General features: G+C 39.3%; 1 protein-coding gene across 2 annotated transcripts; it reads right to left on the bottom strand.

Annotated features, from left to right (window-relative positions):
• Positions 1 to 10: 10 nt before the first annotated feature.
• LOC110040708 (uncharacterized) lies at positions 11 to 14,972 on the bottom strand. Of its 2 annotated transcripts, none has more exons than XM_089274184.1 (16): positions 14,810 to 14,972; positions 12,296 to 12,462; positions 11,723 to 11,821; positions 10,580 to 10,678; positions 10,295 to 10,393; positions 9,545 to 9,619; positions 8,669 to 8,708; positions 7,959 to 8,060; positions 7,146 to 7,265; positions 6,368 to 6,478; positions 5,126 to 5,878; positions 4,615 to 4,676; positions 4,026 to 4,238; positions 3,270 to 3,510; positions 2,519 to 2,733; positions 11 to 2,053 (listed from the first exon to the last, which is right to left on the bottom strand). In XM_089274184.1, the coding sequence occupies exons 2-16, from the start codon at positions 12,419 to 12,421 to the stop codon at positions 1,676 to 1,678; spliced, it is 2,733 nt and encodes a 910-aa protein (XP_089130310.1). In that variant the 5' UTR covers positions 12,422 to 12,462; positions 14,810 to 14,972; the 3' UTR covers positions 11 to 1,675. The 2 variants fall into 2 exon arrangements, with proteins under 2 accessions (XP_089130310.1, XP_020601638.2); XM_020745979.2 differs by having other exon boundaries at positions 7,146 to 7,250.
• Positions 14,973 to 15,252: the final 280 nt, after the last annotated feature.

Genomic DNA, 15,252 nt, shown 5'->3' with positions numbered 1-15,252 from the left:
TTAAACCAGATTTAATCTTGTTTCTCCTTTATTAACTTTGAAAATCATGACAATCAATGGTAGAGATGTTGTGGCAATAGCACAAAACAATGTATTTTCCATCATTAAAATCACACTAGAGCGATATGTATTACCTAAGTGTGCCCCACGTATTTACAAGTATTTTATTTACTACGTCTAAAAACAACCCTGTGATTTTTAAATTCCCAGTTAAAGCTAGTTTACAGGTCGACTTTCAAATAACCGTCTAACTGCCAAATCGGAGTAATTCCATCTAGTCAATCAAGAAATGAAGACGATGTCACAAAAACCTACAAATGGTACTCGAGTCCGGAAAGGCGGGATTTTACTCTGCTAGGTCAGAGCATGTCAGAAATAACAAAGTTCAGAAAAAATAATAAACTCGATATTCTCTTGTTAACTAAAAGTTCTAAAGGTAGTAACATGGCCGTGTCTAACACTTAGATGAACTTCACAAGCAAAGGTTCGACCGGTACAATCACATTTTCCGACAGTTCTTTTATATTTATCGCAGGCCTGGATAATTATTGCCTCTCTCGGGTATTCGAGATAACGACAGCTGAATCAAAACATATTTCATTCTGTACAGAACCTGAGTAGACATAACTTAGAGATAAAAAAAAATAACGCAAATTGTTGTTTTGTTAACAAATGAATGAAATATTGGCTCTGCGATGCTTTGAAAATAACGAACACATTAAAGTAGTTATCTCGCTGCATACCGTACAAATAAACTGCGTATATTAATACTGACGACAAATACTATACCAAATAACTTACCGAAACAATATACATAAATGTACTTTGTCTTCCGCGAATGGACTATATACATTCTTTACAATATCAGTTTAGTGATTAAGAACCGTTCTCGGCAAATCGTCGTTGAAGAACCCGAACAACTTTCGATTACTTTCACCCAATCAGAGAGGATGCATAATCCGAAAGGTTTTCCGTCAGTTTGTCGCCACGTCATGTTACTTAGCAACATCCCCGTCGGAATGAACGCTTGCTCAGCCAATTCCCGCTGAAAATAGTACTTCTTTTGCCTCCCATACTGAGGAATGCTTAACCACCAATGATTGATATATTATATCCTTGCAACTTGCAATGAAAAATAACGTAAAATCCATTGACATTTTTTAACTGTACGATGCAGCATGCATTTAACAAACCTCAACATGCTCAGCACGTGTAAAGGGTATAAAAGTCGAGTCAAATTTAGTCTCCGAGAGTTATAGAGTGTTTTCATATGACGTGACGGCAGCCATATTGGAATCGGCGGCCATCTTGGTGTCCCAGAGTTGAAACTCTTTTCTCACGTAAAGATTTCCTTTTGTTCCAATACATTTGTATGGCTGCTGGCCCCCCACGTGAGTGAAAACATTCTATTATGACTTAATTATCCCTGAGTCCTGATTTAAAGGCTTACTGAAAAGGATAAAAGGGTTAAGGCCCCTTCAAATTTTTCCCCGTTTTTCATGTGTTTCTTTTTTCCCTCTTATTTTTCTCACACTATACTACTAATCTAACTCCAAAGAGCACACGACTGAAAATTTTCATGCACTTGTTAAATTTTTCATAGTGAGACAATTTTTAAGGCCGGATGTGTTCACTCACTAAATAACACTACGTTTTAAAAACAGAACAACACGCTTTAAATTAAAGTATTGCTGTCAGTTTTGGCGGTAGAGCTATTCCTATCCTCAGTGCTGTCTGATGCGGCCGGCTGTTTAGCAGCAGCTTCATATAACTGATGGAGCCTGGAATTTTCTTTCCGTTCTACCTCTAATCGCCCCCGGTAGTTTTCCGCTTCCTTCTGCGCATGCTCAAGCTCCGTGCGATATTTGTCGCTGTCTCGTTGAAGAGCGTGAACCTTCCCTTCCAACTCCTTTCTGATTTTGTCTTCCTCTGCCTGCCGATGTTCCAGCAGCTTCCGAAGGTCTTCTTGGACTTGCAGTAAAACTTGAGGACCAATTAAAGACTGTTGTTGCGACTGCTGCTGCTGAACATCGACTGTTGTTTGGACAGGACTCTGAAGATAAAATGACAAAAAAAAAACAAAAAAAAACCTGTCAATCCAATGCCTTATGATACACGCCGAGTACCTTGCCTCAATTTTAGAACGAAGCCTCGCAGAAATTCATTCGCCCCCAATCATTTGTCAGTTTTCACTGAGCGGCCAGAATCATAATTCATCTCATACCTCATCGTGCCCCGCAGGACACCTAAGACCATATAATCATAATTGACAGCAGGTAAAAAGTCAGTTGCAGGGAAACGGTAGCACTAGGTAGGTACCGTAATTCACAGCAGCACAAAAACTACGCGCCAGTCAACAGTAAATGAGAGGCAATGTGTGAGTGTTCATGATTGCATCTATGAAATGTGTTTTTCTTTAAGGAAAACAACAAACTGGTTCACACCGGTTAAGACGTTCTGCGAGGACAAGGGCTACTCCCTGTACCCCATAAGACTAACAGTAATCATAGCTTGTCACCTGGCCAAGCTGAGCCACGTAATTCTGGGGTAACAGAGTCCTTTGTGGCACTGATTGAGCCAGTAATTGTTGAGTGATGTTTTGATGTTGTTGTTGCTGCTGCTGCTGTTGCTGTTGTGATCCTGTGGCTTGCTGTTGTTGTTGTTGTTGTTGTTGCTGTTGTTGACGCTGCTGTTGTGAGTTCTGACTAAGCTGAGGCATTTGCAGCTGAGTATCTAAAGCAAATACAAACTCCGGGTTAAGTAATAATATTGGAGGTAACCAGCAGCTGGAAAAAAAACTGTATCGGTAGAAAACCCTTTATGGAAACAACTTGGAAATTTCCCACGTAAGTTCTGAATTTCTTTTTGCCAGTCAGTCAGCGGCACAGACGTGTGACATGGGCGTTGTAATACATGCATTCATACCATCCCATAGAAAATACAGCCACAGAATACAGGAAAGCCGTTGTATATTAGACGGTATAACATCCAACCTTCCCATCATGCGCAGCGTGTATGCCGCATTGATTGTGTTGGCCATTGTATTTTCCATGGCATGGTATAACATAGTTATGCAGTGCTCTCTCGTGTGATACCGCGGAATATCCCACTTGTCAATAGTTTTTTTCCTGGTCTACACACTCGCCTTAAGGCTCGAGTGTAGACCATGAAAATACAAATGACTCGTGGGACATTCCATGCTATACCACTCGAAAGCGTTGCATACAACATGTAACTGGTATGTAGCATGGAGGATGAAGTTTACTCACTCGCTAAGAGCTGTATCTGTTGTGGAGTGAGAGTAGAAAACGTCAGCGGCAACGCTCCATGGCCGACGCTTTGCATCAACTGCGCCAAGTTTAACTGTTCCTGAGGAAGCTGCAACTGAACAATCGGGGCCTGCGGTGCAGTTGAGCCAGCAGTTTGCTCCTGTGTAGTCTGCGCACTAGCATCGTGTTGCTGAACAACGGTGACCGGGTTCTGCTGTGGCTGAGCTGCTCCAGATGTTTGCTATGTTCAAACAACAAACACTATTTTAAACCTCGCAATATGAATACATTGTACAGCAGTCAGTTGACCAGCAGACCAGACTAACGAAAATTGCCAACTATGACATAATTGATACACCATGTTATAACATCCTATAAGAACTGGCTGCGAACAACTTTGGTCAACAGCAGTGGAAAACGCCTTTGAGCCTCATCAGGATCAACGTCTCGCTGCCTTTAATCTATGCGTCAAGCCAGTAATTAAGTTAGACGAGGAGTTGCAAAAAGTATGCTTAAAAGTGCACTTCAGCGACATGCCATTAGTGAAACCAGAAACCAAAACGCGCAAAATCGTTTTGCCCTGTGGTCTCGATAAGTAGACTGCAAACTGGTCATTTCTCTCACGAGTGGATAGTGGAGCAAGCATTCAAAAGCACTTTTACGCAGCTAGTTTTCTCGCTCGCCTTTCGCTCAACAATCCGCACGAGACAAGGCAGAATGCTCACATGCTGACAGCCTGTGATCTCAAAAATGTACCTGTTGGGAGTCCTGCGCAGCCACTTGTTGAACAAGCTGCACCTGTTGAAGTGCAAAGCTTGGATCTGTCAACAGCTGCGGCTGAACATGCTGCAATCCTGCTGGAACCTGAAGCGTTATAAACAGTTCCTGTGTTCCTGGAATATTCTGTCCATTGATGTCATCTTGTTTTGTTTCACTGCCATCTTGCTGGAGCTGGGTGTGTGCTACTTCCTGAATGGGTGTGACAACGATAAAATACATGTAAATAAAACATTAAACATATATAGCAAATCTACGGAGTGGCACAGTATCCAGATCGAAAATAAATTTAGAACCGTTGGTTTTTGTGGAGAGTGGAAAACCGCCGGAGAGCCTGGAAAAAACCCCTTAGAGCAAGGACGAGAAGCAATCATATGATGCCGGGTTTAGGACACCACTCAAACTTGAGCCACATTACTGGAAAGTGAGCACTCTTACCACTAAGACAACCACAGGGAGCAGGGCCACCTACATAACCTCATGCACATGCTAACATAGAAATTACAATGCCAACACGAATGATGTTAATCCAGTAAATCTATTCTAATCGTTTCAAATCTTTACATACCTGTGACTGGTTTTGGCTTTTTAACAACTCCGCTGCTTGATTCTGGTCAACTTTCACGTGAGCTATAACAAAGAAATGAAATAATTTTTGAATCACTGACATGGAAGATTTACACTCGATTGATCAGGCAGGTAATGAAAATCACGATGAAATGGTTCTGTTGACGTACATTTACTAATCGCTATTTCAAATTACGAGGTTTGATGGTAACTATTAGTGGTAAGCTAGTGGCCTTGTCGCAAAGTTATAAAACAAGAAGACGTGTAGAGACTGAGTGATGGAATGGAAATCCGGTACAGTACACGTATCAGTATTAAGAACAATTTGTATCGTCTCAATTGGAAAATTATCTTGCCTAGTTCCCATACATTTGCTTGGTGCACAGATTACTTACCTAGTGTTTACGTATTTGGTACAATTGATAACGTATGGAAATACTTTTTTCCTTGGGTATTCTGATTTGCATTGTAATGAGGAACAAGAGGTTAATGAACTTCATCATCTTCCTCACCTATTCCATCCTTGGTTGTTGTTGCATTTAGCTCGAGCACAACTGAAGGCTGTACGCTTTGCATCGGAGCAAGCATCTGACTTAATGCAAGCTGTGTCTGGAGCTGCGACTGACCTGATCCACTTGGTAGCTGGAAAGGAGCCACAATGGTCTGTGGAAGCATTGTTTGTGCAGCTGTGTTAAGAGAGTGTGTGCCTGAAGTGCCAAAGGTTCCACTCTTCACTGCACCAGAATCTGCTCCTGCAATGGTAACACCCGCACTTGCTGCGCTTGTTGATATAGGCACATGTACATCTCCCGTAGTTGTCACTGGAGATGGCGCTTGCTGTATTGACATACCAGCTGCATTGGAGAAGAAGGGTGCACCAGTTTGCATCAGAGGCATCAGCTGCGCTCCTGTTGAAGCCACTTGCTGAGGCGTCATCACTGGCATTGAGAATGACAGTGGCAGGGGTGAGGTTTGAGCAGGTGACGATAATGAAGACAGGGCAGAGAGTGCAGCTAGCGGGGATGGCATGGGGAAAAGACTTGAAGGAGTCAGTGGAGTGGTAAAGGTGGGCGTCGTTGGTGGAAGGGTGAGTGGTGCAATACCGATGGGTCTGCCAGCCATGGCTGTAACTTGCTGTGGAGGTGTCGTGGATGTTGCAGATGTACTGTGGCTTAAGGTAGCTGTAGCAAGAGTTGCCAGTGTGTCCAGAACACTGGAATCTTGAGGTTTAGTAGTACTTGAAGTGCTTTTGCCCTCAGACAAAACTACAGAAAATAATGAAGAAAACAAAGAAGGTATATAAAACAGTGAAAACTATTGCACAGTAGCAAACACATACAATGTTGTATTTGATGCAAAAAGGGGAAGCTCTACACAAGCATTAATATATAATAAAGGTTTTGGACAAATTTCCTACCACCTTACCCATAGTTTGGTCAACTACATAGTAGAGTATAAAATTATTCTAGGTACATTTTAAACTAGAAACAGTTGCAGATCTTAAGTTTGACTAGAAAATGGAGGGTTTAAGATGCTTATTTTCTTACCTAAAAATGGTTAAAAGGTGATATTTTTCAGGCATTTATAGGGCTTTACACTCTTTGATAAAAAAGGGGAGGGGGACTTTGACCCACTTAAAAAGCTGCAATGACAAACGGAACACTTAAGGATTGTTTTGTAACATGTCAGGTCAATGTCAGGTCAGATTATCTTGGAACAGTCTGCACCTGGAAGAGCTTGAATTGTCCGCTTACCAGTTGACATGTGACACTCTCCTTCACTTTCAGATTTAGCTTTTACTATGGCTGCTGCAGACACAAGGGAGGCAATAGAGTTCTCAGTCGGACTTCGCAGGGATGGTGAACCTAGGAAACATAGAGAACAACCAATTGTCAATTCAGTGTCAAAGTGAACATTACAACCAGTACATGTATAAGAGCCTGCACAGTCACTTCCAAAATGCACATTTATTTGTAAGTTACATGTAGTGCCTCATTAAAATTGTTTCTGCATTACACTGTATTTGAGTATTTGAATTTGTTGTGATTGGCCAGTCCTTACAAAAACACCTTTAACAGCTATACTATAACTTTATGTTCATTAATTATGCACAGTTTGGTGATAAATTTTATTACCAAACTACCCCACAAAATGGAGGTTGAGTGACTGAGATGTCTAGAAGCTTCCACCCATAGCAGCCGGCTCCTGGCAAATCCTGGCAACCAAGCCATGAGCCCCCTTGCAGAGGTGAGAAAATAGGCACCTGCCACACTGATAAAATAATGGAGAGAGAGGGAGGGAAGAGGGAAATGCTATGAGAATAGCCCCCTTACTCAAGAAAACACTACATAAACACTAATGAAAATGTTCCCTAAAAGCAAACTGCTACAGTGCAGTTTAGCCTAAGAGCACATGGAATCCTGGTGCATGTGCAGTATCTACATCCCACTGGCTGTAAAGGTACATGCAAGACAAGTGCTCCTTGTTGTTATTAACTCCAATAAATTGCATTCAGCAGCATTTACTTAGTACCTGCATTAGGAAACTGGGGAGGTGCTGACACTCGTCTTCCTCCACCAACTGCAGACTTTGGCACTGTTCCTGGTGTAGTTGCCTTTCTACGTGACTTACCATTTTCTGTGATAAATGAGCCTTAAATAAATACATGTATTATGTTTTGGGGTTCAAGTTTCAACACTGATTTGTGACAGTACTGTAACTGGACCAAATAGAAGTAATCAGGCATTCCAAGTGGTTTCACAATTGGACAAGTTCTTAGCTTGAGACAATTTGAAATTTGCGATTTGCGATCAAGAAGGTTTGAAGATTTTCTCTCAAGTGAAGAAACAAAATTCATTTAGTACCATTTGTCATAAGTTTTACAAACAATTGGGAAATAGAGAAACACCACTTAGGTTTAACCAATTAACTGTTTGAATGGTGTAGGTGTCCAATCACAGTTACCATTAAATTTAAATGTAATTTTAACTTTTAATTGGATATCTGTAATTGGACACCCACATCATGATCATGCACCAATTGTAACATTACAAATAGACGTATGGAGAAACATTCAAAATTGGGAATTTTGTTAAGCACAGCAGTTGGCAAATTTGTCACTCAAGAAAAAAAAAGCAAACTAGTATTGCAAACCAGGGAGTAGCTGCAGTCTGTGATGCTTTGTAACACTCAGTGACAGAACACCTTTGCACACATTCAAACACAGGGCCAAGGCTGTTTAATAGGCTTGGCTTAATTTATAACATGTGCATGTAGCTCTGAGTATTACTTGTACACATATGTACTGCTACAAAGAAACTCCAGAAGTGACGGTACAGATCTTACCTGTAGGGCCTTCTGGGCCAGTCCAGGACCCAGCTGTCATGGGAAACTTTTTGGTTCTTTGTCTTTTCTTCATCGAGTTCAATGAAAGGTTGTTACGATCAGCTATACAAAAATAACAATTGTATAATTATAATAATTACACAACTCACTAGAATCTCAAAGGTATTTGCATAGATTGCTAACAGATTTTTCCTAACAAGAGGTCTAACCTGGTTCACAACTATGCTCTGCAATTATTGCCAGTAGTGACAGGGGTTCAATCATTAAAGTTAGAAGGAAGGCAATCGGTCCTAACAGGCAGGCAAAACCTCTTGAACTGACTTCTTTATGAGAAAAATAGTTTCTCTAGATGGTCAAATCAGGCAGGCAAAATTGTCCGAGGCCACAGTTGGTCAATTTTGCCTGATGCCTGGCCCTTATTGAAAACTCTGTAGTAATGATTCAAGAGCAGTATTTTGCACTATCCAGCCTGGATGCATCTTATGCAAGGCATTGGTGGTTGTTGACATGAAGACTGCTGCAAGATTTTATGCACCTAGGGTAGTTAAATGAGTTTAATGCTGTCTGATGAAATTACTTATTATTAATAAGTGTTGTATAACACCAAGCCCATAGTCAGGACAGACCTGGAGGAGTGTGGATGTCATACACTTCATGGAAGAGAGGAAGGTATAAAAAGTAAATTAATTTAATTTGTAATATTATCCTACCTTGTCTCTTTGGAGTCTTTGTTAGTGTTAAATCTTGATCCTTATGAAAGAGTAAGTAAAACAAAATTTAAAATCACATGATTACTTAACAACAAAAACTATTGTTTAACAGAAAGCTTGATCACATCGTGAGCTCTAATGCAAAGGCAGGAAGTGTTAAAATATCACCCTTTCTCTACATAAACAACGAAAACAAGCAGAGAGATGATCCAACTTCAAAATCTACCCACTTTGAGTAAATGCAATTCCAGTTCCAACTTATGCTGTACTTTATTGTGCAGCAATAGCATGTGAAGGGTTCTCCCAAAAATTTGAGGTAGGTTGAGAACAATTTGTAGTAGCCGGCACAGAACTTTCAGCAATATGATTTCAGTTCTTGTCACATGCACTAAATTTAATTCCAAAAGTATCATCTCACTCGAAATTTATTTAACTATATGCAGCATTGACAACTGCAAATCTAAAACTATGGTTGCCACAAGGAGAAAGGAATTGGGAACACCAACTCGTAGACTGGCATGCATGTAAGAGATTCATTGTAAATGGTCAACTGGTCTACCTCTAGTCAGTTGGGATTTTTAAACATGTTATGTTTACATTATTTGTTTCATTGTTTGTTTCCAATGGCCCTGAAGAGCCCCATTTGGGAAGTTGTCAATTGAGAAATGACCATGTTGTTCTAATCTGTGACTGTGGGATTTTTTCAAAAAATCATCGTCAGTCACACATATTCATGCAATAAATCTCTTATTGAACTGGGAAATTCTCTGAAACAATAAGTTAAGTTACTGATTGCTAGCTGTTTAAAAAAATTTTCATCTCTATGAGCTCGCATGAGTGGTGAACCAGTTTGGGAATTTTTCAGTCTCAACTGACCTGATCTGATGATAACACTGTCAACACTTCAGTGTAGCCCTTAGCTCTTGCAATATCAACGGGTGTCTTGCCAAACTGAATATCAAAAAACATGAACAGTGATGTCAATACTACACTTCTGGATGACTGAACTTTCTAAGTTACCGACATTCAACAAAGTGGCCCAAACTAATAAGTGCTTCTTGTAAAAACGTGCCAAGAAACTCCAGTTTGGGATGGAATGGCGTGACTTATCCAGGGTCATCAAAAGGTTTGGGAGTACATGAACATGCAGGTGGCTTTGCTCGTAATTGGAGTACTGCTAACAGTAAGTGGCTTTGTCCATATCTTTCCATCTTTTGAATGTATTTTTTCACTAGCCCAAACATGTATAAAGTGACAGAGTCATAGGTGGAATCGGTAATTGCTTCTGACTCCATCAGTTTGATTCTCCTAGATCATGTTGCTCTGCTCTACTTATTACGAAGCCTGCCAACTATTGTATGACTCCATCACAAGTGAAAACCAGTCTTAAGTCAAGACTGTTTTGAAGGAGAATTTGCCACTTATTTGAAGACCTAAGTGAGGCACAGCACTGTTCTCATATTTTTCATTTGAAAGAGACAATTGCTAGTACCAATAGGCCCTTTGCACGATCCGGTCACATGGTACAGAATTAATTATGCTGGGTCACAAGTTACACAGTGGGACTTCCAAAACAAAGGAACTCGTACAAGTCCAGCTTGACTTTCCATTGTTTTGAAACCTTACCTTGCTCTTGATATCTATCTTGGCTCCTGCTCTGAGAAGAATCTTGACAATGTCAACGTGGTTGTGTTCACAGGCCCAGTGAAGAGGAGTCATGTTCAACTAGAGTCAAGTAAAGAAAGAACATCTGTCAACTACATGTATTAAACATATTTACAGTCTAGTATCCTTCTAAAATATAGAGGTATGGTGACAAATTGCTGTCAAAAACTTCCAAGAAAAATTCTACAGTATTTGGAAAACCTTCAGTTCAAAGTAACACACACTTTAGTGATGTCAAGTGCTCACCATGTCAGTGTTGTTGGCACAGGCTCCAGAGGAAATAAGCAGCTCTACCACATTTGTGTGACCATGTTGTGCAGCCATGTGCAAAGGTGTTCTGTCCACCTAGGAAAAAATAATCAGTCAAATTAAAATTACTTTCAAGTGTAGTGTGATACTTCAGGTAATTCAACTTCTGGACAACACCATAATGGGATTAAAATCTGATTAACAATTGCTGGAATTTATAAATCAATTAGACAATGACATGTACATCCACAGTTAGTTCTCAGAGCCTGGGTAAATAAGTGAAATCAACAAATCAGATTGCTTCTTTACCCATCCAATATTATGATATATATATTCTGTACTTGAGCCTTGGATCATCATCAGGCACTTTGAATTCCTTAATGACACCCCCCCCCCCCCCCCTAAAACACTCTGAATCAAAGATGTTTTATTACAGCTATTAATAGTAGTTTTGTAGTAGTACAGGGATATCATTATTGTTTTCAGCAATTAATTGCGGTTTACACACGAGCAAAAGGTTTTGAACTGAACGTCTTTATAAGAAAACTTCCCTCAAGATGATCAAACCAGATGGGAAAACTTGTTCTCACAGCCAGTCAATTGATACTGGGAGTTGGATTGGATACACCTGCCAGTATTCTCCATTTGTTGAGAGGCAAGGATGAAAAGTCAGGGTGGGTTTCATGAGGATGTCAGGACTTTTGAAGAATTCTGAAAGTTGGCCTACACTTCAAAGACTAAATGATTCCTAAAATTTATTCCGACTTGTTATGAAGTCTGTTTCCAGTGATTTAACAACAACACATCCTCTTTATTACCCTTTTCTTTTTTCATTAATTAATATAGAAATATATAAAAATATTGCTAAGTATTAGGGTTCTGGCAACCCAACATAACCACTAGGTTAAAAATGCCGGGTTGCCAGTTTACAAATTGGTTAGTCAAATTGGTTAGTCAAATTTTGTCATATTTGTAGTGGGTGAACCCCTTAGCTACTGTAGGAAAGGTTTCTCTGGTAATCAAAGAGCCAAACAAAGAATACACAATGGGTTCTACTCTAAGGCTAGTTGAATTCATTTGTATTTTGTGGTATTGTAAAAGGTCTGAAGGAAGTAATTATTATATACTATCACAAGTAACCTTTGTCCTGGCATCTCTGCTGACCCCAGCCCGAAGCAACACCTCTGCTGTCTGAGTGTGACCATGCTGGGCTGCCAAGTGTAGAGGTGAGGTACCAAGCTAAACAAATACATTACGAATACATGTATCAGTCAACTAATAAATCATCCTTGGGAAAGCTGGGAATAAATTACAATTTGCTAGTACAGATCATCTTAATGCAAAAGGTGAATATATCATTCCATGCATCAGTTTAAAGAACTTTACAAGCTGGCTTTATTTGTACACCAGTAATTCTTTGGCCCTGAAAGGTGTCATTGTCTTTTTTTTTTGGTTCCTCATTTAATCGTAATTTTTAAGTACAAGTGAATAATGAAAGATCTGCAGCGCCTAGCCACTATGTAATCTTGTAAAGTAAGCTATAAAGGCTATTTACATATATAAATACTCAATATTACTGATCAGTTTTATACATGCAAGAACAAAAACCTCTTTCTGACAACCACCTCCTCCACACCATGGAGGCCACCATGAGGGAGAAATATTTCCTTACACTTCAAACATAGAATTTTCTCAAACATAGTATTGTCTTACCCAGTCTGTGGTAAAAGGTGCCCCGGATGCCATGAGCACGCTAACTTCTTCTGCATGTCCTTTACGAGATGCTTCCAACAACCTCTTCCCAAGGTCTACTAGTGACGACTTTTCCTTCTCTTTCATACTGAAGTCAGGCTATGTGCAGTATGTTATGGCAGGAAAACCTAGAACAAATTGGTACAGTGGAGTGAATAACTTAAAAAGTCCACTCCTGCATATACATAGTATTGACAGACAAACCTGGAGTAATTTAGTTTTAACCTAGACATAGACAGTTTATTTTACTTGAACAACACACTTAGCTGTGGTAACCATGTGTCCCATAGACTTGATAAGCAGAGTCTACAGGATGCACCAGCTAGTTTACAGGTGCGCCAAGAAAACAAAATAACAAAGTAAAAGTGTATGTACACACAATTGGTTATAAATATTAATCTAAACTATCTAAGAATATATAACTACTCTAAAATATGTGAGAATGTATAAGAATATAAAAATGTATATAAATTGTACAGATAAAAACTATGCATAAGTAAGATTAGAAAATGAAAAAAATTATAAGTTTAGATAAGGCAGCTGATGTCAAAGTCACTAAGTACATTTTTAAAAGCTGTATAGTTTGCCAAGGATCTAATTGAGTTCGGGAGGCTGTTCCATAATTTAGGTCCAAAGTATTGCCATGATATTCCCAGGTTTTATTATTTGGTGAGTGCAGGTGCAGGTATGACTAAAGTCAAGTGGTAATATGTGCAATGTAGTATACCCATCAACTTTTTCCTGTCCATGGGCATGAAATCTGAGAGTGTCACCTGGATTTTCAAACAGGACCCCACATATCAGAACAGGTCTGAAGATTATACTGAGAATGTTTCAAAGATATCGAAAGATGTTTTAAACATTTCCCAGTCCCCAATGAGTCCAGTAAAATGACTTTTGCCAGAAATCAGAATAGCTGCAGAATTGGGGAAGGTTCAAATGATTGGAATAGCAGAGATAGGAAATTTGTCACATTGCATTGATGTTTGAAGCAGGATGTATCTGTGAGGTGGAATGTTAACCAGTAGACTGGCCAAAAGAAAATGATAAAGATTGGTTCTAATCATCTTCTTTACAACCTCTAGCAGTTTACCCTGAGGGAAATGGACTGTGGCCGGTGATATGTGCATTTAAGAAAACAAGATGTATACTGTGATATCACAAAACAAACTGCGACTAACCACCAGATTTTTTGTGTGCAAGTATTAGGACTTTCTACTATACAAGTTTTTCATGGAGAAAACTTAACTAAAATATTAAAAATACAACAAAGGGCTGGCCAAGGGATGTGTAACTTTCAATAACTTTTTTTGTTAAAAATTATACTACAAAAAATGAGACTAAAATTACATGGTGGCATTGTTTACATAATAAATAAGTCTCGCTTAGTTTGAGAAGGAATTAGACGAGACATACATGTGAGGTGTTGTCTTTAATCAAAATTTAAGTAATGCCGTACACGAAAACCGTTTTATTAGTTTTTAAATAAAATTCAGAGGTACAAAGAGCCGCAATAAGAAACTGCAGAGCAACAAATTTATCCAAAAATTGTAGGAATAATAGGTAAAATAAATACATTCTAAAGTTTACAAGTAAATAACATGTAACCATACATACAATGCTATCATAATTCTCCTATTTCAAACGAATGTTTTTCAGTTCATATTTAGGAAAATTAGATTTTCATCTTAACGAAAATCACAACGGACCCATACTCCTAAGACCATCTGTACACTTAAAAAAAAATTGAAGATTGCTAACTTTTCTGATTGTCCGGAAGTCAACTCCGCCATCTTGGCTCCGTACAGTGTACATCAACACCAAACAAAATTTACACTAGATACGATAAACAAGTAGACAATATAATACTTAGATCCAACCAAAAGATTTTAACATGACAGAAAGATTCTATTTGGGTTTTGTTTCAAAGTTATCCATATCATATTAACTAATGAGAAAGACGAAATTTGGAATCGGAGATGATCGATCGAGTAAATACACATCTTTCACGCTGACTTCACAAGTACGAATTTCTACAGACAGCAGCCCAGACTATCCGCGAAAAGGATAAAACATATTGAAATTCACAAGAGAAGATATTTGAGTCAAGGTATAAATCGACAGGTGCAAGGCTGGGTGGATTGGACGACGATGTAGAAAACACACGCCAACCAACGTTTTCACATCCGGAGTTCCTAATTTATGCAAAAATAGAAACGCGTCCACAACAGCCAAACTACCGGTGCACAAAACTCCAATTTGCGCGGAGAACTTGCAGAATCTTAGCTCAAAAAATGACGGAGTTGATACTCAGTTAAATAAACTTTCGAATCGATCTATTTGCCTCAAACACAAACTGAATAACATAATATGACAACCGCCACTCGAAGGAAAAGAACAACAACACGGAAGCGAGAATTTTCCCTTCAAACTTCTCCTCGGTTACTCTGGAAATTACGACTGGATTACACATACCTTGAAGCTTTGATCCCTGAAATGATCCAAAATGTCCTGGAAAATACTACGAGAAAATAAACCGAGCCATCTAAAGTTTACAGGCTGCAAAAAAGGCCGGAAACTAAGAGCGGAAGCACATGGTTGGTTCTCGTCGCTCGTTTGGAACTTCCTTTGCTCCTTGGACGCCGTTCAACGCATAATCACGTGATACCTCCGCAACAAGAAAATGCATGTGTGACACGTCCGCTGTCACAAGGGAAACTTCTTCCGTTTGGCTAAAGTTCAATTTCTTTGGCCCTTGAATTAAGCGTTGTACTTTAGGTCAAGATATTTCAACTTCTATATACTATAGTGTGTTTCTTTTAATGGTTTTTTGGATGGTTCAAGGTAGAAATCGTTTTGATTGCATTCAAGTTTCTCCTTACTTCAATTAATTGACTTTACTTCTAAGTTCCCGTATG

The sequence above is a fragment of the Orbicella faveolata genome, unplaced genomic scaffold (assembly GCF_042242905.1).
Source record: "Orbicella faveolata isolate gen_17 unplaced genomic scaffold, um_ofav_v1 contig_1, whole genome shotgun sequence".
Classification (NCBI taxonomy): Eukaryota; Metazoa; Cnidaria; class Anthozoa; order Scleractinia; family Merulinidae; genus Orbicella; species Orbicella faveolata.
The sequence above is the reverse complement of the archived record's forward strand: the minus strand, read 5'-3'. Positions and strand labels throughout refer to the sequence as shown.

What these genes read in the sequence shown, in the direction of transcription:
- LOC110040708 (XM_089274184.1), bottom strand. Translation starts at nt 12,421, where the DNA reads ATGAAAGAGAAGGAAAAGTCGTCACTAGTAGACCTTGGGAAGAGGTTG. An exon ending in TCCCCAGTTTCCTAATGCAG is followed by an intron (nt 6,479 to 7,145) that starts GTACTAAGTAAA and finishes TATGTTTCCTAG; the next exon opens with GTTCACCATCCCTGCGAAGT. An exon ending in ACAGATACAGCTCTTAGCGA is followed by an intron (nt 2,734 to 3,269) that starts GTGAGTAAACTT and finishes TATTTGCTTTAG; the next exon opens with ATACTCAGCTGCAAATGCCT.